General features: G+C 44.0%; 1 protein-coding gene and 1 long non-coding RNA gene across 6 annotated transcripts in view; one reads left to right on the top strand and one right to left on the bottom strand.

Annotated features, from left to right (window-relative positions):
* Positions 1-8531, bottom strand: part of LOC117657148 (solute carrier family 2, facilitated glucose transporter member 11-like) — a 67970-nt gene extending 59439 nt beyond the window's left edge. For 2 of the 5 annotated variants that reach the window (XM_060683734.2, XM_060683740.2), the window contains exons 1-2: positions 8383-8527; positions 740-838 (exon numbers count right to left, since the gene is read on the bottom strand). In XM_060683734.2, coding sequence (XP_060539717.1) covers positions 740-838; positions 8383-8409 — 126 coding nt within the window. In that variant the 5' untranslated portion in view covers positions 8410-8527. The other 3 variants (XM_060683741.2, XM_060683737.1, XM_060683739.2) reach the window with 3 other exon arrangements.
* LOC148111691 (uncharacterized) lies at positions 1012-12947 on the top strand. The gene is made up of 3 exons (XR_015730314.1): positions 1012-1039; positions 1635-1701; positions 12652-12947. It is a non-coding gene; the product is annotated as an uncharacterized LOC148111691 (long non-coding RNA).
* The last annotated feature ends 50 nt before the right edge of the window (positions 12948-12997 follow it).

Here is a 12997-nt window from a genome sequence, read left to right as displayed (position 1 = left end):
TTTATTTATTTTAAATTGTTTTGTGAGTATATGTTTGTTTTAATATGGCTGTAATATGGCTCATTCCTTCAGGAGAAGGGCGGTATAGAAGTTTAATAAATACAATTACAAATACAAATTTAGTTGAAATGACTAAAAATTGTTTAAATTTGTGAACCGGCCAATACTCTGTTCAGAAAAAATATATTGTATGTTTGTATGTGTGTTTGTGTAAAAAATAAAAAAAAACTTTTTACAAAAAAAAAGAAAGAAAAAGGAAAGCATCCCGTCACCAGTTGCATCCTTACTGGGACTCATCAGAGTGGTGACTGGCCAGTTGTTATTCTATGGGGTTCAACTCTCTACCACACAGGATATTCATTGTATAAAAAACAGAGAAGTTTCTACCCTGGATAGAAGTCATGTGAAAGCTTGTGCATGGAGGCATGATGTGATGTCACCTCTAGGCCTCCCTGATCTGACGACTGAAGGGAGGATGGGTGGTATATATTGTGCTAACAGAAGTGCCCATGAGAGGTGTTTTTTGGCCCAGCAGAGGCAACAGTTGAATGACTGGCAGCAGGGTGAAGCTGGAGAAGGACACCAAGAGGAAAGGAGAGTGGCCAGAAAGCTGCTTGCGCTAGGATTTGTGTGTTCAGCTGCATAGATTGTCTCCTAATGGAGACCTTACCAGCTCTCTTAAGGCCATATTGTGCTTTGGGACTGCAGATACTGAGTTGCAAAAACTTCTGTGACTTACCTGGGATGGATAGGTGATCACAGAGACCTGGAAGCCAATAAGGAGGGTACCACTCATTCCTAATACAATCACCATTTGGAACAGCTGCCGGTACTGCACCTGGAAAGACAACATCCTGGTCTAGGTCATCTAGAAGTCCCCTTTCATACTCCGTTGTTGAAGCAGCTGAGAAAAAAACTCCGCAGGTGCACAGTGGGTACAGCAGAAGATCAGGTGAAAGCAAGGGAACCAGGGTCAAGTCTCCAGATCAACAGGCTCATCTACCAAAAGAAGGCAGACAGGATGTCCTCCAGCTAAAAGGTCTGTCTGCAGCCTAAGCAGAGTCATTTGCAGAGAACGCAAGCATCACTTATATGCTATGTTCTGGTTGGGTTGATGTCAGGAGAAAGTGGAGAAGAAATAATGGGTGAGGACCTTCCATTTTGCAAGTTGGCTGAACTGTGGCCATTTTCTTTTTTGTAGTCTCTAGGGAGGTTTCTTTTCTCACTCCTTCAGGGCTGATACAGCCTGGAATGAAGGGGCCAGAGGTGGGGTTTTAGAAATTAGCTGGGGTGTTGTAGTCAAAATAAAATTCTTTCCCCTGGGAATCAAGGATGTTCATGCGGGTGTCTGCAGGGTAGAGACTGAGGTCATCTAGCAACTGGGCTGTATGCTGATTGGACCATGTGACTGAGACTCTGGGGGAAGTGATAAAGTTTTACTTTTAATTGGGGGAAAAACTGGCGCCAATTTTCCATCAGGAATATGCCAATTTGATATGTTAATGCTGGATGGATCTAACCCAATAACTCACAGGAGACAATGGTATCTCTTCATTGATTCTTTATTCTAGGCCTGGAGTCCTCCTAGGCCCAATTCAGGGTAAAGGTCACTGACCTCTGTCTTGTCTTTGCAGGCACACATCTGGAACTGCTGGATGCCCACGTGTAGGACCCTTTTATACACCAGGGGAGGATTCTGAGGTAAGGGGGTATGATGGGATATGGGGAGGTGCCAGCCCCTGCCTGGGAGAATTAGACATTTACCCTGACAAATCCCCCTCTAAATGTCTAATTAACGGCGGACATATGATATCTGTGAACATACATGTTAGGTACATAAAACACATTATCTACATATATACACATATTTTTGATGTGAGATATGCGTGTTGCTTTTGAGGTAGTGGGTTTGTAAGTATGTCTGCTGTTTGTTGTTCAGTGTCACTTTGGGCTTTAATAAACCCCATTTCTGAGAATTGCCTAACGTGTTTATATTTTATGTCGATGTGCCTTGATCTCTGTCCCACGGCATCTGCTTTTGATTTTTCTATAGCTGCCTTGTTGTCTACATGTATGACTATGGGGTATGTTGGTTCGGCCCAGATGTCAGTAAGTAAATCATCAAACCACACTAGGTTATTTGCGGCTTTTGATAAACAGACTCAAAAGTGCGAGGACCAGTCAAAAATAACTTTTTCAGCCTTCTGAGTAGTCCATGTGCACAAAAGGACTACCCAGAGGGCTGAAAAAAGTGATTTCTGACAGGTCCTCGCACTTTTGACCGGTCTTCGCACTTATGACCGGTCATCATTTATGCCCATTGTAGCATTCTTAACAACCATGTCACTCATTTCACAACTGCTTCTCTTCACCATGGTGACAAGATAGGGCAAAAACATAAAATGTAAGGACAGTCGTAAGTTGGAGGACTGGTCAAAAGTGCGAGGACCAGTCAGAAATAACTTTTTCAGCCCTCTGAGTAGTCCATATGCATAAAAGGATACAGCAATAGAGAGGGATGAAGGAAGGAAAGGGAAATTAGAGTAGGAGTGAGGGTAAGAGAGGGAGGAAGAGAGGAGGAGAAGGAGAAAGGAAGAGGAAGTAGGGAGGAGAAGAAGAGGGGGAGGAAGAGAAAGTAAGAAGGAAAGAAAAGAGAGAGGTGGTAGGTTTGAGGAAAAAGATTGCTGTACAATAAAAAAAGATGAAAAGGAAGAAAGCCAACCCCAAACAAATATAAAGATATTAAGATAAAGAATGAATTGTTAAACTTTAAGGAATAAAAGAGAATAAATATGAATAAATAACAATAATTAGAAACACACATACAAACATACAATGTATTTTCTTTTGTAGGAAGTTAGCACCCACCCCTTTCCTGGAAGAGTGAAATATTTTAGGAAATATGAAAAAGGCAGAATATTATATTTCCCTGGGATAAGCATGTTTTGAAGCAGCTCCCATCTTCCTGCCCCCACCCTTTGTCAATGGGCCATTAAGGCCTGGGCCAGTCTATTCTACATAACAAAGATCTACCTCCTTCAGGCAGAGCCATAGTAGGAATTGCCCAAGATCCAATAAAGATAGGATCTTTACCCATCTAGCAACAGAAAGTCACCACATGTGACCTGGGAAGCACATGTGACCATCAGCCAGCAAGGCTAGTTAAGATCCCCACCCCCTGGGAGTCTGACAACCAATCAGGATACTCTTTCGTGGCCCCAAGAAATGCAGAGCCAGAGAGAGCATAAAAACCCGAGGATTTACTGTATCTGCCCTTTTCTGTTCAGGAACTCAAGCCATGTGATCCTGTCCACCATTAAACCATCTTTCCAAGCAATCTCCATGTTTCCAGTGTCTTTTTCCCCACTTGGAGCAGAACCTAGAAGGAGATTTTTTCCAACACTTTGAACAGAGTATTTGGCCGGTTCACAAATTTAAACTGTTTAGTCATTTCAATTAAATTTACAATTTCTATATTTCCTTTTTGCCATATTTATTCCTCATCTATTTTTGTAAAAAAAACAATATTACCCTTCATCCTCATCTCTAATCTTAATCAAATTCAATTTTTCCCTTCTATTCTATATTATGCCCCTTCCCATTGTCATCTATTTTTATATCCATCCTCACATTGGTTAATTATGTAATATTACAGTTGTTTAATATAAATTCAACATTTTAATATAAATCAATTAGTTATATAACTACCTTTTTTGTATATTAATCAATATGAACATGAATATTCCAATTATTTCCATGCAATCCAATTTCTTACAAATCAATTAATTATATTTACCAATAATAATAAACCAAATAATTTCCCCCATATATTTCTCCAAACCACAACTTAACCATTTCTGCTTTCAACACAATATACAATTAATAGTATCTCAATTATTACAATTCCCTAGTTAAATAGAGCTTTTTTTCTTTTGTGTTTTAAAATCTTGAACTCTCCACTTTTCCCCTAAATTTCCCATTGTTTGCACCTACCTTTTTTGGTGAGGAAAAAGAAAAGAAATCTGCCTGCCTAATTTTCCAACATTGTAGCAACAGCAAAGCCAACAGCCTGCTTTACTTTCAGTTTCGTTTTCCAGCATAGCTAGGGGAAAAAAATTGCTCCAGCACTCTTTGCAAACAAGCAGCAGAGCCCTGAGCAAAACAGCTGAGAGCAAATCAGCTGAGAGTCGGGAGCCAATCTAATCAAAGTCTAATTAGCCTATGCTGAAGCTCCGCGGGCCAATAAAATTACAAACAAACACCGAACCATTTGTTAAATTGCTGGCTCACCCGCCCCTCGCCCACCACTATTTATTGGCAATAAATAGTGGTGCGAAGGGGCGGGGCAAGCCAGCAATTTAACAAATGGTTCAGCTGCACCACTGGCTATAGGGCGGCCCTTTGAAGCCCCGCGGCAAGAATTTAAACAGTTTTTTTTCCTCTAGCCATCAGCTGGGACTCAGGAGGCAGCAATAGATTGGGAGTGGGCAGGGTAAGCGAACGGCCGGCGATCCAACAGAGCAGAAAGTGAGGGTGAGTGAAGGCATGGGGGGGTGAGAGAGGGCTTTGGCGACCCCTGTGAAATGGCCGTTCGACCCCCCCAAAGGAGTTGCGACCCCCCCGGTTGAGAACCGCTGGTCTAAAGAGTTTATGACTATACTCATCATACTCTCCTCAGTGATTGCTTCACCCCTATGCATTAATTCAGTCCTGGTTGCGTTAAGTTTTAACAGGTGTTCACTCATGGGGACCCCTGGTCTAAGTCTGGCAGAATCGAATTCTCTGGAAATCCTAGTTGTGGTTGCTCTACTTCTGCTGTAAAAAAGGTTATAAAGTTTTTGTATCACTTCATGCACTGTCATGTGATTCCCTATGCTTGGGCACAAAGTTGGAGAAATACTGGTTAACAAAATACAAAAAGCCCTGTGGTGGTTACAGTCAATTTCAAAAGTCCAGGGTTTCTGGGGTGGATCTGATATTAGGAAAAGTAAGTTTTCTTTCATAAAACTATCTGCAGCTGTTGACTCCACTCTAGAAGATTTTTTCCATCTATTTGCAGTTTGGGAAAGTTGACAGGTAAAGCCCCAGAATTGTTAGAATGGTTACTTACAGAGGGTAGCTGTCCATGGTTTTGTGAGTGAGGGAACTCACAATATGGCATGGGAATGGCTATTCTGTACTGACTTGTCTCTATGTTCTGACTTATCCCTCCCGCATGCCCCACCCCTCTGCACATGCGCAGGACCCACCCCCCCGCATGCGCACGCGACCCCTACAAACCCCCTTCTTTTGGCCTCACATCCCAAAACAGCACTGGGGGCAGTGGTGGGATTCTACAGGTTCGCACCGGTTCGGTAGAACCAGTAGTTAAGTAGTTAAGCAGTTCGGAGAACTGATTGTTAAAAGAAATCTCCTTTTGTTTTTTCCCACTTTACAGGGTTAATCCTGTAAGGAATTAAAACATTCGGTATTGTTTCCTAGCCTAATCTTTATTGCCCTGCTTACAGAAACTGCCTGTCCGGCAGTATGCCTAGACTTACTGTCACTTCCGGTTCCGGAGGGTTTTTTTTTTGCTTGACTTTCTTAAAGGGGAAGGGTTGTTTTAAGCTTTTTACACCGCTGTTGGGAGGAAATACCCCCCTGTTGGAGTTCTTCCAGTCAGGGTGCAGTGATCAGCACTTTGAAGAAATAATTGAATAACGAAGCAGAAGCTTTTAATGACAAGGAACCAAGATGAGTGACATTCAGCAAGGCTTCCTGGCTAGCTAGAAAGATTGACATTCAAACGGGAGTTGACATACCCTTTCTGACTTTTGGTCCAAAACTGGGTTTTGGTGAAGTTTAATCCTGTGTTTAGTGATGGGATAATTTTCCCTATTCAGCTTTGTTTGGAAGGAAAAATGTTAATCTCTGTTCCTGAAAAGAAGCAGCTTTGGAAATCTGACTAGTTCTGTGTCTATTGTTCTGGTAATTGGTTTAACAAGCAACAGATACTCTCTTTGCTCCTTTGCTTCATTCTGGAGAACTTAAATGACCTCTCCGCTAAAGGGTTTCACTTTATGAGCAAGAGTTGGCTGCTGATAGTTATCATTGCATTTTAACTATTTTAATTCCTCAAGGTGCTCTGGCACCCTCCCTGATTTGTAACTCCAGTTTGCAGGTATTTCTAATCTAATGATTGGTATTTAGGGCAGCTTTTTGCAAACAAAGCAGCTTTTTGTATTTTTGTATAGGTAATCCTTGATTTACAACAGTTACAATGGCACTGGAAAAAGTGACTTATGACCGTTTTTCACACTTATGACCATTGCAGCAAACAGTCATTAGGGCAAAGAAGCGATGCCACATGACCACCTGGCCACGCCCACCCAGTCACATGAAGCACCGCAATTGTGAAATGAGTGACATGGTTGTTAAGAATGCTACAATGGGCATAAATGACGAACAGTCATAAGTGTGAGGAACAATCAAAAGCGAGGACCTGTCAGAAATCACTTTTTTCAGCCCTCTGGGTAGTCCCTATCTGCATAAGGACTACTCAGAGGGCTGAAAAAGTTATTTTTGACCTGTCCTCACACTTTTGACCAGTCCTCGCACTTATGACTGTCCTCACACTTTACATTTTTTGCCGTATCTTGTCACCATGGTGAAGAGAAGCAGTTGTGAAATGAGTGACATTTATTTATTTATTTATTTATTTATTTATTTATTTATTTATTTATTTATTTATTTATTTATTTATTTATTTTTAAATTTATATACCGCCCTTCTCCCTGAGGACTCAGGGCGGTGTACAGCCAGAATTAAAAAACATGAAATACAAATATTAAAAACAATTAAAATATATATAAATTTGGCCCAAAATTAAAAATACAAACCAATTAAAACATTTAAAATTTCTTCTTAAGCCAGCCCAGCTTGCTGGAAAAAGTGGGTTTTAAGGGCACGGCGGAAGGCACTAAGGTCTTGGATTCTCCTTATCTCTGGGGGCAACTGATTCCAGAGGGTAGGTGCCCCCACAGAGAAGGCCCTCCCCCTGGGAGTCACCAGCCTACATTGATTGGCTGATGGCACCCTGAGGAGGCCCTCTCTGTGGGAGGGCACGGGACGATGGGAGGTCGTCGGTAGCAGCAGGCGGTCTCGAAGATAGCTAGGCCCGATGCCATGGAGTGCTTTGAAGGTGATAACCAACACATGGTTGTTAAGAATGCTGCAACGGCCATAAATGTGAGGATGGTCATAAGTGTGAGGACCAGTCAAAAGTGCGAGGACCGGTCAGAAATGACTTTTTTCAGCCCTTTGAGTAGTCCTTCATGTGCCACCCGGTCACATGATCAGCTAGCCACGCCCACCCAGTCACATGACCACCAAGCTACCCCCACCGAAATAAACCACACCCACAGAATTGGTTGTTAAAAAAATTGAATCCCACCACTGACTGGGGGGGAAGGCTTTACCTCCCAAAACCACTGGGGTGGGGGAGGGGAAAGCTTCCAAAACGGCTGGGGGGGGAAGGGAAAAAAAGCCTTTGCCTCCCAAAACAGCTGTGGGGGGAGAAAGCTGCTTAAAGAGCTGGGAGTGGGGGGGAAGCTTCCAAAACAGCTGGGAAGGGGGGGAAAGCCTTTACCTCCCAAAACGGCTGGGGGGGGGAATCTCCAGAGATCTGGGAAGGCACAGGCAGCAGAAAGTGAGGAGAAAGGTAGGACTTTCCAAGCATGCTGCTTGCAGGGCAGACCCGAAAATCAGCTGGCCGGTGGGATGCGCATGCGCAGTGGAGCTGAGCTAGGCGACGGCTTGCGTGCCTGCAGAGAGGGCTCCATGTGCCACCTGTGGCACACATGCCAAAGGTTCGCCATCACTGTTCTGTGTTCCAAGACACTGCAGGAGTAATGTCCTTAGATAAATTAACAAGTTATACATTTGTGAGCACTTGGACAGTGATACTACAATAAATAGGAGCCGGTATGACTTATATTGTATGACACTAAATTTTCCTCCATCTTTGATGGACTGACTAACTTGGTCGATGAAGGGAATGCCTCACAGATTTTCTCCCAAGACTACAGCAAAATCTTCAAAGGTTTGTGGCTCTTGGCTGTTTAACCTATAGAAAAGACAATTGTACGATGACAGGGCAGCCATCTTCAAAGGGTTGAAAGTTCATCGAATAGGAGAGGGAGTAGATTTATTCCCTATCTCTTACCTCCACCCCATATACTCCAGTGAGTCAAGGAGGCATCTGCCTGAGCCGTTTTTGAATAGCGTGTTGTTTTTTAAAACTTAAAAAATATTCCAGTCCTGTTGCCTAAGAAACGGTTCTTGCATATTTCCATCAAGGATGAAAGGTTGGTTTTCCAAGTCGGGACCTGAGGGTATACTCACAAACTCCAAGAAGAAACTGACTGTCATTTTCTGGAAGGGATCCTGCTGATCTCCAGCTGGCAGTTGTCAGGCTGATCAAGTTTCATTAACTGAATCTGGATACTTAGGAGAACTATGACCCAGAATTCAGTGATTTCTACTCTTGTTGGCAATTGGAGGATGGCATGCAATTTTGGATTAACAATTTCAAGAAGCAGATAAATCTGCTTGAGGTCACCATTTTCCCCACCCCTCACCCCCCACCCCCATGCTGCCAGCAACTGATCTGAAGCCAGGAAATGGATGAATTCCTTCTCTGGACTTTAGTAATCCTTTGGGCTGATCAGTAACAGAGAGCTGCTGATATTGCTGTCTAGGGAGAAATGTGAAAAAGGGCAGCTAACTGAGGAGAGTTTGAGGAGTAGAAATACAACACCCAGATTATGTCCTTCTGCATTATGAGGAAAATCTTTGGAAGACTCGAAGGTCAGGTAGTGATCATGGTTGTGTAAGGTCCGGCTATACGCTTAAGCTCTCAGTGAACCAAAAAGAAAGATTTAAACGGAGGCTTGAATAAGAATCAACATTTAATCTTTGATCAAAGACAAAAGGCTGGGTAAAACCATTCCAAACACATACAAAGAGATATGTATATGGGAGGGTTCACATCTTCAGAGAAGATGTAACCACGTTTTATACCTTTAAAGCATCAGTTAGATCCCTAATTCTGGCCCCTTAATTTATGTTTGTGTATTCTTTGTTGCCCTGCAAAGGAATCTAAACTTCCAATTAGTCTTATCTTTGTTTACTTACTTGGCCACTTAGCGCCTGGCTCCTGAAGACCAGATCTTACCCAGATCAGACATAAATTAGGATTGAGATGTAAATTACCCCTTTGTTGATGGCTGGAGTTCCAACAGATACGTACCATGTTTTTAGGTGGCACAGAAAGAGATTGATATGAGCAGGTCAAATGGCAGGGACATACGTTTGACAAATACCAGATACATTTCAGAGGCCTAATGACAATATGTTTGTAACAGGAGATACAAATAGAAAGGAATAATATATGTGATACAAAAGCACAATATATATGTTACAGGAACCTAATGATTACAGAATAACAAGCTTTTACTAAATCTAGTATATCAGTATTTTATATTCTATATTATTGTTTCCCTACATTTCACTCTTTTTATTTAAACGATGGAATGCTTTCCATCATGCTGTAAAAGAGGTACATATTTACTAGGGATGGTTTTAAGAATCATGTGAGGTTCAGTTGGGGAAGAGTTTGGCTGCGGGTATAAAAGTCCCGAGGATCAAAAACATTGAGACAAGTTGTGGAACCAAAATAAAGAGCAGAGTCATTGTCACCTTTTCCAAAGAATGTGCGGGGAAACCAGCAGCAACAGAGCAGAAAAACAGCAAAGACAACAAAAACAGCAAACCAAATATATTCAATGGGTGTCCAGTCTATCCATCAGTGAACAGGTCAGCAGGCGATGCTGGGGAGCGGTGAAGTTTCAGCTTGAGTCCTTCCAGCTGTTGGACTTGCCACTGCTCAGGGGGCTCAGGGATGTGCTTGACTCGTGATGCGTGGACCCACGCTTTGACGCCGTCCACTTTCACAGCCGTGGGGGTGCTCAGAAGAACCTGACGGGTTGTAGACCACTTGGGTTGGGTGCAGGTGGGAGAGAGTTCTTTGATCCTTACCCACTGGCCCGGTTCAGCCAATGGTGGCACGTCAGCAGCTGGAGGTAAAGCGGATTGGACCTGTTTAGAGATAGAGGACAAAACCTGTGCCAGATTATGCAAATATGAGGTGATATTTCTTTCCCCTTCACTAGAATCTGGCAGGGCAGAAGCAACAAAGGGTCTCCCATACATCATTTCAAAGGGTGACAATCCTAATTTCCCTGAAGGCAGGGTTCTAATTCTTGCTAAGGCTAGTGGTAGTACCTTAGGCCAGGGGAGTTGGGTTTCTTGGCATAATTTGGACAAGTGTGTTTTCAGGGTTCTGTTCAAATGTTCCACTTTTGATGAAGCCTGTGGTCTGTAAACAGAGTGGAGGTGCCAAGGGATGCCTAAAAACTTACTGACATCCTGAGTAACCTGTAAGGTGAAATGCCTGCCATTGTCAGACTCAAGACCCTTAGGGACCCCAAATCTTGAGATAATGTGATCAACTAAGGCATTCACCACCTCTCTGGCTTTTTGGGTGGAGGTAGGGATGGCTTCTGGCCATCCAGTGAATAAATCCACAAATACAAGAAGGTTAGATTTTGCTCCCCTTTTTGGGAGTTCAGTAAAGTCTACTTGCCAAGCCTCCCCTGGGTATCGGGCAGTTCGAAGACGACCGAGAGGAAGCGGACTGCCCCCTCGGGGGTTGTTCCTTTGGCAGATGTCACATTGAGAAACAACAGTCTTGCAAAGGCCACGCAAGTTTGGATTGCAATAGCGGGATGTGAGCCACTTCTGGAGTGGGCGAGGACCGCTGTGAGACATGCGATGAGCTCGTTGAACAAGTTTCCATACCATTTGTTGAGGGAGCTGGATTCTGTTCTGAATGACCCACCACCCATCGCACCACTTGCCATCAGGGTGTAGCTGGTCCCTAGTATCATATAGGGCAGGAAGGTGTTGCGTGGGGTCACAGGGAAGCAAAGCTGAGAGATTCTTGGGATTGACAGCAGGGCCTGATTCAGCAGCTTGGCGGGCCCAATAATCAGCAGCCCGGTTCCCACGAGAGATTTCACTGTGGTCTGTCTGGTGTCCTCGACAATGAATGATAGCTAGCTGGGATGGCTGTCTGACAGCTGTGACAAGTTTTTCTAGCAAGGGCTTCATCTTTAGGCTTTTCCCATCTGCACCAGTAAAGCCACGAGCCTTCCATGAGTGTGTGCAGCCAAAAATGCATAACGACTGTCAGTATAGATATTAGTGCGTAGTCCAGCTGACAGATGGCATGCCTCAATCAGGGCTAAAAGCTCGGCTGCTTGAGCGGACCAGTGAGAGGGGAGTTGTTGTAGGAGGAGGGGGCCATCTCTGCAAACTACAGCCAGTCCTGTGTATCTTTTCCCATTTTTACAAAAGAAGAGCCATCAGTCCAGAGTTGGGACTCAGGATTGTCAAAAGGTTCAGTCCTAAGATCTGCACGAATGCCTACCACGGATTCCAAGATGGCTAAACAGTCATGCTGTGGACCATCCTCGGGGGGGCAAGGCAAAAGGGTAGCTGGATTCAGCCTTTCACATCTATGAAGCGGAACAGAGTCTGATTCTAAAATCTGGCTTGCATACTTAGAAATCCGGCATGAGGTGGCCCATGCTGGGAGTTTTTGTTCGAGGAGAGCTTGAACTGAATGAGGCATATAAACGTTAAGGGGAGCCCCCAAAGTTATTTTATGAGTCTCCTGGATGAGGATGGCTGTGGCTGCAACAGATCGGAGACAGGCTGGCCAGCCTCTGGCCACTGGATCCAGGATTTTTGAAAGGTAAGCCACAGGAACTCTTTCGGGGCCCAGTTTTTGCAATAAAATGCCCAGGGCACAACCCTTCATTTCAGAAACAAAGAGTTCAAAGCCTTTCATTTGATCGGGTAAAGCCAAGGCAGAGGCACGGCCCAATGCATCTTTCAAGTCTTGCCATGCTTTCTGATGTTCCCCTGTCCACTCCCAGGCCATGTCCTTTTGAGTTAATTGATAAAGGGGTTTAGCAATGATAGAATACATTGGAATCCACAGCCGGGCATAGCCAGTGATGCCTAAAAAGGTCTGTAGCTGTTTAGCGTTAGTGGGTGTAGGTAAGGCTGAAATAGCCTGTAGGCGGCTTTCATGTAGGAGCCGACAGCCTTTGCGCAGAACAAAACCCAGATACTGTACTTCCTGAGTGGCCCATTGGACTTTCTTCCTAGATACTGTGTTTGTTGACAAAATCTAAATCAAGGCTGCCTTCTGGAGGCCAGGTTCCTACGTTAGGACCAATTAAGTAGGTTGGCCAGATGGATGTGCAGAATGCTTTCAGCTTATTCTTTTTTAGAACAATCTTTTTTTCTGCAATAGGCTTTACTGTGTCCCAGTGGGCTAACACGCAGTCCAGAGGGGAACACGGCTCTGTTTTTCTTACAAAGTTACTCATTCCGAATGGACTACCAGCATGGTTGCCCATTTTCCAGGGGATTCCTTTCTGTCAGCTCAAAGCCTGACTAGACTTTCTCTGTCTCCTGAGGAGATTTGCCACACCTTTCCGTCGGTGCGAAGCCTAACCAAACCCTCTCTTTTTCCTTAAGAGATTTCCCAGACCTCCCCTGCGGGTCCGAAGTTTGGTCAGAGCCCTCTCCTGCACTACAGATTCTTATTCCAACAGTCACACTCCTTTCAAAGTGATCGTCTCTGGCTGATCTCCTCTCGGATAATCAGAAACGCAGATTGGATCTCCGCACGTCGCTTCGAGGGCAAACCTCTGAGGAATTCCCTCGTCTCATTCACACACTCACAAAGCAACACTCACTGTATCTTGCCCCTTTTTCTGTTCAAGAACTCAAACCATGTGATCCTGTCCACCATTAAACCATCTTTCCAAGCAGTCTCCGTGTTTCCAGTGTCTTTTTCCCCACTTGGAGCTGAACCCAGAAG

This window comes from Pantherophis guttatus, chromosome 17 (genome assembly GCF_059756535.1).
Source record: "Pantherophis guttatus breed Tessera chromosome 17, ASM5975653v1, whole genome shotgun sequence".
NCBI lineage: Eukaryota > Metazoa > Chordata > Lepidosauria > Squamata > Colubridae > Pantherophis > Pantherophis guttatus.
The sequence above is the reverse complement of the archived record's forward strand: the minus strand, read 5'-3'. Positions and strand labels throughout refer to the sequence as shown.